The sequence below is a fragment of the Anguilla rostrata genome, chromosome 5 (assembly GCF_018555375.3).
Source record: "Anguilla rostrata isolate EN2019 chromosome 5, ASM1855537v3, whole genome shotgun sequence".
Taxonomy (NCBI): Eukaryota; Metazoa; Chordata; class Actinopteri; order Anguilliformes; family Anguillidae; genus Anguilla; species Anguilla rostrata.
In genome coordinates, this window is record NC_057937.1 from 58862861 (window position 1) to 58875360 (window position 12500).

The 12500-nt window shown below is 50.6% G+C and overlaps 1 protein-coding gene across 1 annotated transcript in view; it reads left to right on the forward strand.

Annotated features, from left to right (window-relative positions):
• hydin (HYDIN axonemal central pair apparatus protein) overlaps positions 1–12500 on the forward strand; it is a 142281-nt gene that overhangs the window by 52891 nt on the left and 76890 nt on the right. Inside the window, exons 15-18 of the mRNA XM_064338028.1 lie at positions 1799–1899; positions 2748–2883; positions 2976–3140; positions 4235–4387. Of these exons, the coding sequence (XP_064194098.1) occupies positions 1799–1899; positions 2748–2883; positions 2976–3140; positions 4235–4387 (555 nt within the window). The remainder of the gene's footprint in view (positions 1–1798; positions 1900–2747; positions 2884–2975; positions 3141–4234; positions 4388–12500) is intronic.

The following is a 12500-nucleotide window of genomic DNA, read 5'->3' on the forward strand; positions in this document are numbered from 1 at the left end:
ACTCACACTGATCCTGTCACTCACACTGCTCTCTGTGCCACTCACACTGATCCTCTGTCACTCACACTGATCCTGTCACTCACACTGCTCTCTGTGCCACTCACACTGATCCTGTCACTCACACTGCTCTCTGTGCCACTCACACTGATCCTGTCACTCACACTGTTCCCCTGTCACTCACACTGCTCTCTGTCACTCACACTGATCCTCTGTCACTCACACTGATCCTCTGTCACTCACACTGCTCTCTGTCACTCATACTGTTCCTCTCACTCACACTGATCCCCTGTCACTCACACTGCTCTCTGTGTCACTCACACTGATCCTCTGTCACTCACACTGCTCTCTGTGCCACTCACACTGATCCTCTGTCACTCACACTGATCCTGCCACTCACACTGATCCTGTCACTCACACTGCTCTCTGTGCCACTCACACTGATCCTGTCACTCACACTGATCCTCTGTCACTCACACTGATCCTGTTCACTCACACTTCTCTCTGTGCCACTCACACTGATCCTCTGTCACTCACACTGCTCTCTGTGCCACTCACACTGCTCTCTGTGCCACTCACACTGATTCTCTGTTACTCACACTGCTCTCTGTGCCCCTCACACTGCTCTCTGTACCCCTCACACTGCTCTCTGTGCCCCTCACACTGATTCTCTGTTACTCACACTGATCCTCTGTCACTCACACTGCTCTCTGTGTCACTCACACTGATCCTCTGTCACTCACACTGATCCTGTCACTCACACTGTTCCCCTGTCACTCACACTGATCCTCTGTCACTCACACTGCTCTCTGTGTCACTCACACTGATCCTCTGTCACTCACACTGCTCTCTGTGTCACTCACACCGATCCTCTGTCACTCACAATGTTATCTGGTATCAAGATACTCAAAAAAACCCATAAAAAACAATAGTAAGTTCGTAAACTGTGAGAAAGTTCCGGAACATATGATGGCAGGGGAAAATATTGGATTTGTCACTCACCCCTGCCCCCCCCCTCCTCGTACGCCCCCACCCCCCCACCCGTAGGCCGCAGCCCCCCCATCCCCCCCCCTCACCATCTCCCGTTGCTCGGCGCCAGACCCGATCCCTTCGCCCTGGCAGCCCGCGCGAGCCTGACTGCGTGTACCTGTCACCGGCTGGTCTTTTCCCCCCCGGCCTAATCCGCGGAACCTTCCGGAGCTTAGTCAGGGTGTCGCCTCGCCCCCGCAGCACCCACAATTAGCCGCCACCTTCGCCCCCGCGAACGACAGCCCGGCCGACCTGACCTTTCATTTCCTCTTCTACAGGAGCGGGGCGGGGGGTAAGGGAGGGGGGCGAGGGGGCGGTGTTGGTGCTGATCCCCCACCCCCCCCCTGTTTTCGGGGAGCTGGCTCTGTCACCCGCTGGGGCTGAGGACCGCACTGCTCTCTAGCAGAGCGTAGCGGGCGTACTGGTGGGGGGACTCTCTGTCCCCCCCCTTACCCCGTCACGGTGGATGTTGGACGGGGTGGTGGGGTTTTTTTGGTCGATGGGATCGATGCGGGTCTACCGTCCTGCTTGCCTGACTGATCTCTCAGCGAAGGGCGTGCTGATCGATCTTTCTGTGAAGCGCCTGACGCCATTTTGTACTTTTTTTTTCTTCTTCTCCCGCCCAGACATTTAAAGCACGCCTGTACCAGCTGTTATTACGAAATCATAACAACTTCATTTTTTATTGTTTTGTTTTGACTTTTCCTCTGTTCCCTGTGTTTTTTCCTCCCCTCATCCCACTGTCTCTCCCCCCACCTCCTCTCTGCTGCAGGTGACTCTGTGCTCCAACACTGTGCGCTTGTACAGTCTGGCCCTGGTGGTGGATGTTCGGGGCGTTGGAGAGGAGGTGCTAGCCCTCCCCGTCACTGCGAGGTACCCAGGCTGACATAACACAACTCACTCTACCATAGAGTTCACTCTACAGTATAACACACACAGCTCACTCTACCATAGAGTTCACTCTACAGTATAACACACACAACTCACTCTACCATAGAGCTCACGCTACAGTATAACACACACAACTCACTCTACCATAGAGCTCACTCTACAGTATAACACACACAACTCACTCTACCATAGAGCTCACTCTACAATATCATACACACAACTCTCTACAATATAACACAACTCACTCTACCATAGAGTTCACTCTACAGTATAACACACACAGCTCACTCTACCATAGAGCTCACTGTACAATATCACACACACAACTCTCTACAATATAACACAACTCACTCTACCATAGAGCTCGCTGTACAATATCACACACACAACTCTCTACAATATAACACAACTCACTCTACCATAGAGCTCACTCTACAATATCACACACACAACTCTCTACAATATAACACAACTCACTCTACCATAGAGCTCACCCTACAATATAACACACATATCTCACTCTGTAACAGAAAGATGTCTACACTCGTTGTCCTCAGTGCTAGCCCTGGGGAGCCACAGGGTTTGCTGGATTTGTCTCCAAATTAAATCCCACGACCAATTCAGTCCCAACAAACCAGATGGGGTGAGATAAACGTGTTAACAGCTCTTGTAATTGGTCAGTTAAGTATTGGGTAATGACAGACCCCAGCAAACCCTGTGGTTCTCCAGGACCACTGCTGTACAGTGTCTCACACAGAGCTCTGTTTGGACACCGTTTTCTTTTGCACAAACCCCCCACCCCACCCCACCCCACCCCCCGTTTCCCCCAGGTGTGTGGTGCCGTCTGTGCGGCTCGACCCCCCAGCGCTGGAGTTTGAGAGGTGCTTTCTGGGACACCCCTACTACCGGTCTGTGAAGCTGACCAATGAGAGCGATCTGCCCACCTGCTACGGCCTCCTGTCCCAGGTCAGTTAGGCCGGAGGGTTTCCTGAAGAGCCCCCCCCCCCAGCGGTGCCTGGCCCTCCGGCTGATCCCCGCTCTCCCGCGTGTTTCGGCAGGAGTACGAGGAGATCCCCTCCGTGCTGTACTCCAGTCCCCACCCCCGGGGAATCCTGCCGCCCCTCAGCTCTGTGGAGCTTCCCCTGGTGCTGCAGGCCAAGGCCGTGCGCCACCTGCAGGTCACGGCTCGCATTGCACTGTTCGGCAGCCAGGAGCCTCCACTGGTGAGTGCTGCATCGGGTTAAGGGTCCATACGCTTTTCCGCGTGTGTGTGTGTGTGTGTGTATAGCTTTGTGAGAGACAAAGTACTGTTTTGTATGTGTGTGTGTAGGGTTGTTAGTGTGTGTGTGTGTGTGTGTGTGTGTATAGCTTTGTGAGAGACAAAGTACTGTTTTGTATGTGTGTGTAGGTTTTGTGCTGTGTGTGTGTGTCTGTATGCTGTGAGGCAAAGTACTGTTTTGTATGTGTGTGTGTGTAGGGTTGTTACTGTGTGTGTGTGTGTGTGTGTGTATAGCTTTGTGAGAGACAGAGTACTGTTTTGTATGTGTGTGTGAGTGTGTATGCCTATGCCTGTGCGTCTGTATGTGTGGGTGGGTGTGTGTATCGGGTTGTTACTGTACTGTATGTATGTGTGTGTGGGTGTGTATACCTTTGACAGAGACAGAGTGCTTTTTTTGTATGTGTCAGTGTGTTTGTGTAGTGGTGATGTATGGTGATGTGTATATGGGTATGTGTGTACATGTCTCTCTGAATGTGTCTATTTGGAACGATTGCCCTCCTGTCACACTGAACTGAAAGACTGCAGAAGACGAGGGGGGGTGGGGGTGTGTGCGTGTGTGTGTGTGGGGGGGGTGTCATGTTGACAGGCGTGAGAAGTGGAACATCTGCAACCGTACACATCATCGCTGGAGCCGGGGAGCTCCTGAATCGCGGGGGGGCGGGGGGGGGCATGATTAATGGATGCCCTGGGACTGGATGGCCACCAGCTGCCCAGCTCCGAGCAGCTCTCCTCTGCATCGTCCCTGCCTCTCTCCTGTCACTCTCAATAAACCGCTGTCGGTACGGCAACACGAGGGGGGGGGCTTTGAGAAAGCCTAACCGTCTCCCCTCTAAACCTGCCCCCCCCCAGGACCTGCTCCTGTCCTGCACCGGAGGAGGCCGTAGCCCACATGGGGGTGCCTGAGAAAGCCTAACCGTCTCCCTCTCCCCCAACCCCCACCCCCTCACTCAGGACCTGCTCCTGTCCTGCCCGGAGAGGGCCGTAGCCCACACGGGGGTCTGAAAAGCAACCTCTCCTCTCCCACCCTCCCTCACTCAGGACCTGCTCCTGTCCTGCACCGGAGAGGGCCCCGTGGTCCACGTCAGCGCCCCGGAGGTGGATTTCGGCGCCGTCCCGGTCCTGACGGACGTCTCCCGGACGCTGCGGCTGTCCAACCAGTCCCCCGTCCCGGCCCGCTTCCAGGCGCAGATGGTGGGTGGAGCGCCCCCCTCCCGGCCTCAGGCCTGCAGGGGGTACTGCAGCCTCTCCTCTGTCTCCCAGGAACCTACCGGCAGAGCCTCGTTCTCCTCTTCTCTTCTCTTCTCTTCTCTTCTCTTCTCTTCTCTTCTCTTCTCTTCTCTTTCTTTTTTTTTTCTTCTCTTCTCTCTCTCTCTTCTCTCATTTTTTCGTCTCCTTTTCCACCTCACCCCCCCGCTCCTGTCTCAAAATACCAGCTTCAGTTCATCACTCTGGTTTCAATTAAATCCGGTGTAATTGAGTGTTTAATTAATTATGCCGCTCGCTCTCTGCTCTCGTTTTGGGCCTTGTGGATAATTAACCAGCTGCGTCGGCCAGGAGGAGCTCCGGGGCCTCGTCCCGAGCCTTTTATCAGGAGCGGAGAGCGGCTGACAGGACTCCGGAACAGCCCTGAGCGCCACCCCCGCCCCCCCCTACCCCAACCCCCACCTCCACCCCCACCCAACTTCCAAATCCCCACCGTAGAGAGGTGAAATGTACTGGACTGCAGCCAGAGCCCAGTCATCCAGGTTATGCTGTGTATATTTACACAGGGATCTTCTTTTTTCCCCTAACCTGTTGGTCTGAAGAGATCCTGCCCTGTTATAGCAACCTTGGGCAGCTAGAGATGGCGTGTACTGTACACACGTGTCGCAACATGGCTGTGTTTCCCATACGGTATGCTAACACAGGAGCCTTTAACACCGGCCGTACGCTAACACGACCCTGCTTTTATATAGGCTGTGTGCTAATGTAGCACCAGTTTACGGGCCGTATGCTAACACAAGCCGTACGCTAACGCGGACCTGCTTTTATATAGGCTGTGTGCTAACGTAGCACCAGTTTACGGGCCGTATGCTAACACAAGCCGTATGCTAACGCGGCCCTGCTTTGAAATGGGCTGTGTGCTAACGTGGCTCCACTTCAATACAGGCCGTATGCTAACAATGTTCTGCATTTAATACCAGCCATATGCTAACGTGGCTCAGCTTTAATATAGGCCGTAGGCTAACGCGGGTCTACTCTAATACAGGGCGTATGCTAACGTGGCTCAGCTTTAACGCAGGCTTTATGGCCTTATGCTAACACGGCTCTGCTTTCCTAAGAACCGTATGCTAACGGGGCCCCACTAAAATTAAGACCCCCCCCCCCCCCCCAAAGAACTAAGAAAGAAGCCATCTGCCATAAGTTACTGGTGGATGATCATACTTTTTTTCCTGTCAGGACTGATAGTGACTCTGACTCATGTGTCATTACTCCTGGCATAGTATGACAGTATCTACTATGGATAGTGTATACAGTACAGTGTATGCAGGAGCCTGTAGGTATAGCCTGTATGTATGCGAGTTCACTCTGTTTGCGTGTTTTGATGGGAGAACCAGGAATTGTGACACCAAAGTGGGCGGAGCGAAAAATTAACTGTCGATCACCAGTTTAAAAAATTTTTTTTTTTAAACAAAACAAAACTTTTCACTCATCCACATAAAATGATTGGTCCAAGACAGTGAGTTGCTGGTAGCATGTGGTAGTCATGGTACCTCATTCTTCCATTGCTATTACTGAGCTTATGATTGATATAATACATGTTTTTACACATTGCTACCGTAGTGTTATTCAATAGTGTCAGCATGACTACATACTGATGCTATGATTGCACATTACTACTGAACTGGCAAATAGCCATATAATACATATAATGAAATATTTGTGCTATAATTATGTTGTTCATTTGCCACTGTAATTACACATTTGCCCCCCTATGATTGTGTGTTACTTCTATAATTACACATTTCTACAATGGATTGATGTTCGTAATATGATTTACTCATTGCTGTTATAATTACACAGAAGTTAATTTGTTGACTGGCATAATTGAGTATGAACAAATTAATTTACTCTGAAATCTAAACAGCCAAGCCTTTTTTTCTTATAAAGGATATTCTCCATTTTCATTTAAAAATTTCCAATTCATTGGATGCTGTGTTTGCACCCCCCCGCCCCCCCGCCCCCCAACACTCACACTTTACATAGACACACTAACTAAGTTTTGCCAGAGGTCAGTTAATTATGAATCCCTGTCTTACATTATTTACTTAGTAGCTTAAGGCATTGAGAACATCATGTTCAAACCTTGATAGTGAGAGGTTTTGTATTGCTGGTTTCGTGCAATCGTGTGTGTCCAGATTTTCCCATGACTGTTGAGTTCTATTCATGCTCTGTGTATCGCAGCAGGGATTTATTAATTTTTTCCTTTAGAAAAAAACAAAATGTGTGTCAAAACAATCAATGGTATTAAAGCTCCCTAATGCGCCTCTGATCCGATTATTGGATTTATAGCACCGAGTGCACGATCTCCTTGCTGAGTCTGTCCTGGGAAGATGGGGGGCTGTCTGCCCCCCCCCCCCCCCCGCCGACCGTCCCAGCAGAAGCTGTTCCTATCTGTTCCACTCATGTGTCGCAGTAACTCAGTGAGCAGAGCAGGTACCAGGCCCATTTCATCTGCCCCGAAACGGACCCGACCCACCAGCCTTCACCTGAGCCACCTCCCCCCCCCCCCCCCCCCCCCCCCCCAGGGACGGTCCAGGAGAGTCCGCCAAGCTTCACGCAGGCGCGCCTCTCCGACCCCCCGTGTGAAATTTAATATTCACACGCCTCTCGTCCTCAGGCCGGTTCTCAGAAAGATTAGTGGTGTTCCGCTCCAAGGCTTGAATGCACAAAACAGTCTGTTCTGGTTAACGAAGAGCAGAATTAATGTGCCTTCATACACGCACACAGTGTTCACACGGGACTTGTTTTTTTTTTTTTGCCACCTGGACAAAAAATATGACTATAGACTAGCTGTTGAAAATGATTCCTTTTATTTCGCTGTCTGACATGCCAAAACACCAAAGACAAACTCCACTGGGCTCGAAATCTACAATAGCGATCGCAAAAAAAAAATAGCAACAGCAGTTAATAATTAATATTGTTGCTGTAATTTTGGTTTTTGACTGAACTAGTGTACTTTTCCCCTCTCAAATAATGCATGCAGTGCCCACTGGACAAGTCTCAGTGCACCCCACCACGTACAGGAACCCCCATTCCCACATACAAGAACCCCCATAATCTCAGACAGGAACCCCCATTCCCACATACAGGAACCCCCATTCCCACATACAGGAACCCCCCATTCTCACATACAGTTACCCCCATTCTCACATACAGTTACCCCCATTCTCACATACAGTTACCCCCATTCTCACATACTGGGAACCCCCATTCTCACATACAGTTACCCCCATTCTCACATACAGTTACCCCCATTCCCACATACAGGAACCCCCATTCTCATATACAGTTACCCCCATTCTCACATACAGGAACCCCCATTCTCACATACAGAACCCCCATTCTCACATACAGAACCCCCATTCTCACATACAGAACCCCCCATTTTCACATACGATATAGCTCAGGAGGTAAGACCGATTGTCTGGCAGTCGGAGGGTTGCCGGTTCAAACCCCGCCCTGGGCATGTCGAAGTATCCTTGAGCAAGACACCTAACCCCTAACTGCTCTGGCGAATGAGAGGCATCAATTGTAAAGCGCTTTGGATAAAAGCACTATATAAATGCAGTCCATTTAACATTTACCATTTACATACAGGAACCCCCCATTCTCACATACAGAACCCCCGTTTCTATCTGGCACACGGGGCAGTTCTTGAAGCCACTCTGTCAGGCCGCGGTTCAGGCTTTCCTGTCATGGACACTTGCTTTTCAATTATTGAGCTGAGCATTTATTTAGCAGGAATGCAGATGCAATATTCATGTCTTGAGTTGTTTTAGCTGACTCAGTGAATGCGTTCTCTCTGCACCCGGGAGGTCTGGGGGGGGGGGAAGGGGGGGGGGAGGGGGAAGGGGGGGAAGGGGGGGGGGCGAGGGGTGGGCCAGGGGGACGAGAGCTGGGGAGAGGCCCGCAGGGGTGGCAGAGTTACCCAGCAACCCTTGCAGGACTGCCCGCGATGAAGTATCACTCATATAACACCTGTGTATGGATCTTCTCATTTTCTCATGTTGCCTGACTGAACCCTCCCGTCCCCGGGCATTGTGATTGGCTGGCAATTGCACGTCACCCTATGGAGCTGCCGGCCGGCCGGCACTGGCTCAGTCCGGATTGGCTCATCCACGCACCACAGTGCGGTGCCTTAACCAAACGAGCCCAGAAGACATTCGCGTGGCCCCATTAGACTGCGTCGCGAAGCTGAGTGGAGCGGTTCTCGGGGTGACCAAAGCTGCGATGGGATTATTATCAATTCCCATCAACGTGGCGGATTTAGTTCTTTGAAAAATGTACACATTTTTCACAGATACGTCTTTCACTCTCTTCTAGAAGAGTTCCTGCAGCGGCGCACCTGACCTCTGTGCACTGTTCTGCGTTTCCATGGCAGCGTGTTCTGCTCGAGTACCACTCTGCTCCACATTGATCCTCGGAGTTAATTGGAAAGAGGTGCTGGTGCAGACCCCCCCCCCCCCACCCCCTTTTGCCCCGCCTTTTTTCGAAATCGCACATCGTCTCCCATCGCATCCGCTGCGCGATGTTGATGCGGGGGCTCGGTAACGAGTGATTAGCAGAGGAAGGGACCTGCGGCTGTTTGGGGACCTCGCTGCCTCGCTGACACCGCGGCTAATTTCATATCGCTGGGTCATCATTATTTTCCCGTCACCGTGGGCATTCATTACAGGCTTGTTATATCGGGGGTGCAGTAACAATGTTTGTCCACAAGAGGTTGAAGTTGCAGTAAGGGGGGGGTGAGGTTACTGTATATAGTCGATACTGCATGCTGGCTGCTGTATTTCTGAGTACAGCACAATCGGGCTGAAGGAACTGCATTGTGGGATACACATAAAATGGCCAGCTAATGCAGAAGGTTATAGAAGGGCAAAACAAATATTCTTGGCATGAATCAATAAAATAAAAAAATTTGTTCACTCAATGTTTATGTATGGTTAAAATAAATGCTTTTGACCGTATTAGTCTCTTGATATTACAGCTGAGGCTTGTTAAAACTGCATTAGGTTGTTTTCTGTCTCTCGTTAATGAGTCACTAACGAGGTTATCGGGGAACGACTTTGCGGAGGGAATAAACGAGTTGGCGGCGTGAAGGCGGACAGCCACGGGGCAGCAGAGAAGGGCTGTTTCTCATGATGAACAGGGGCTTTCTGCTGTGATTGGTAGCCGACATTACATTATTACACAGCCAGTGATTTGGACAAAAAGAAAAAAGAAAAAGGAACGGAACATTTTCGTAGTTCCATTTTGTAGGAACGGAAGGAGAGGCGAGAATGGCAACTGATGGGAATCATATTGGTTGTGCATATTTGTTCTTTTAGAATAGAATAGAATAGAATTTCAGTTGTGTTTTTTAAATACAACTAGGGGGTGGGGCAGGGGGCTACACAATTCAAGCTGTGAATTACGTATGTTTGGAGCACCTTAAAAAACAGACGGACGTCCTCCCAAGAGAGTTAGGCACGTGACACTGTACCCACTACTGCCTGTAGTTTTCTTTGGCTGGGGATTGTTTTGGAGATAAAAGGACCTTTTTCTCCCCCCCCCCCCCCCCTTCCCCACTTCTAGTGGATGCTGCTTCCTGGAAAGCAGATCTAGTTCCTCTGTTCCTCCTCTAATTTCACAAAGTGAGAGGGGGTGTCCTGGCGTGGAAGACGGGCTGAGTGAAGAGCAGTTAATCAGGGAGAACCGTGCAGTGGGGGGGTGGGGGGGGGGACACAGTGCGATTCACCCCCCCCCCCCCCCCCCCCGCCAGATTACTCAATCTGCGCAGCCCAATTAAAGCTTTATGCCACGGACATCAATTGGAAGCGCTTGCCTTTGCTTTATGGAAATTGATTTTTAATTCCGATTGTGTGGAGAGGGAACGACAGAGCTGTCAGTGGTTGTGCGGGAAATGGGGGGGGGGGAGGGGGGAGGGGAGGGGTACAGTGGGGGGTATCTGCTGATGCAGATGGGAGAAATGATGAAGAGGGATGTCTGGGAGGAGTGTCACTTGATTGAGAATATTACCTGTCCCCTGTGAATACTGTATCGCAGCATCTGAGCGGAGCAGGTCTGCGGAGGGGTGCGTGTGTGTCTGTCAGTCCGTCTCTGTGGTGAGGCAGGGGAATTCTGTCCATCTGTTGCATTATGGGAGAACTGTCAGTCTGTCTGTCTGTCTGATATCCGTGGTCACATAGGAGTGTGCTGTCCACTTGTCTGTGTTTAACTACGGTGAGGCCAGAGACTGACAGGTGCCGAACCGTTTGTCCACCTGTCCGTCTGTCAGGCAGGACTGTGCGGTGTGTTCGTCTGTCTGTCTTCCTTTATTTCTCTATGGTGAGGTGTCTGTCTGTCTGTCTGCATTTCCCCTGTGGTGAGGTGAGATTAATGCCTTGGTTATACAAAGAGTCAGGGGGGCATGGAGAAGGGTGGTGTCAAAATGCTGGAGGCTAGAAGAGATGATTAGCCACCGTAGCAGGAAAAAGGGGTGGTTTCCCTGGACACAGTGGTCCAATCAGACCTTTTCCTCCTAATTACAAACTGTGACCCTGGAACCACATCGATCGGGTCTGAATCAGGTCAGTCTTGGCTATTGAGTAAATCTGATATTGACCAGTTCCGCCATCTTAGAGCTCAATCTCCCGTCAGAGCTGAGTTCATCTAAAATTGTGATTAGGTTGGTCAATATTGTAATGTAGTACACAAGGGGACCTGCATGCTGTGTTCTCAAGCCTGCCACCGGACGGCGCCCACTTCATTATTCTTTTTAACATTGTCTGAGCGTTGCGGCAACGTTGTAGGCACAACGAAAGCAGAAAATTCCAGCTTAAACCAGCCTAAACTGGTCAGGCTTATTTCATCTGTGTTTTCGATAAATTCTTGCTGGTCAACCAGATGTATATAGGCAGCTGGTCCACCAGTTGACCACCAGCTTACTCCACACCAGCTTTAGACCAGCTGTGTCCAGCCAGAGACCAGTTTTGACCGTGCCACAGACCAGCTACGACCAGTTTAAGCCATCTCAAACCAGCTTAGAATCCCAGCCGGTCCCAGCTTGAGTTTTCAGCAGAGAGTTTTTCATGTCAGCTGAGACAGGTTTGTCCCAAATAATTAATAGACTGGAGATGCTAATTCAAACAGCTCAAAGCTCCTCAGAGCTAAAAACAGCGTCTGTGGCGGGCGGACATTTACATTTAATCAACTGCAATATCAAAAAGATGAATAATCTTTTTTTTCATTTTTTTTTTTCAAAAATCAAGTTGACTTATCCTGCATAATAATTGCCACCGTTTCTTTGTTTTCGTTTTTTTGTGTGTTTAACGGTTTTTCTCCGGTAAACGCTGCGCGTTTCGAAGGCTTTCTCCGCGCGGCGGCGCGGCGGAACAGACGCCGCCTCAGTCCGTCTCATTACCGCCGAAGCTACGCTACGCTACGGCAGACACGGCGCCTTTTAATGCAGCTCCAATTACCGCCATCTCGACGCGAGGGATGGGGGGGGGGGGGACAGGGGACAAGCCACTTGCAGATGTCCTTGATGGCGTTGTTTACTATTTCCCAGGAATCGTGTTTGGTGAACGCGCTAATTATTTTGACAAGATTTAGAGCTCCTTAAAGGAGAAAAGCGGACTTACGGGACGTGCGATTCAGCTTCCTTTCTGTATTCTTAGTCAGATTCTGTAGAGTATCATTAGTCTTTGTGTGCACTAACTGTGTACCACAGACTGCAATACACAGTCTGATATTTTTCCCCAAGGCAACAGGCTTCAAGCTACAAGTGTTCTGCCTGAGAAGGAAACTTAGAATGCTCTGACCACTGCTCCACACTGCTGCTCTGATCACTGCTCCACACTGCTGCTCTGATCACTGCTCCACACTGCTGCTCTGATCACTGCTCCACACTGCTGCTCTGATCACTGCTCCACACTGCTGCTCTGACCACTGCTCCACACTGCTGCTCTGAGTGCTGATCCACACTGCTGCTCTGAGTGCTGATCCACACTGCTGCTCTGACCACTGCTCCACACTGCTGTTCAGACCACTGCTCCACACTGCT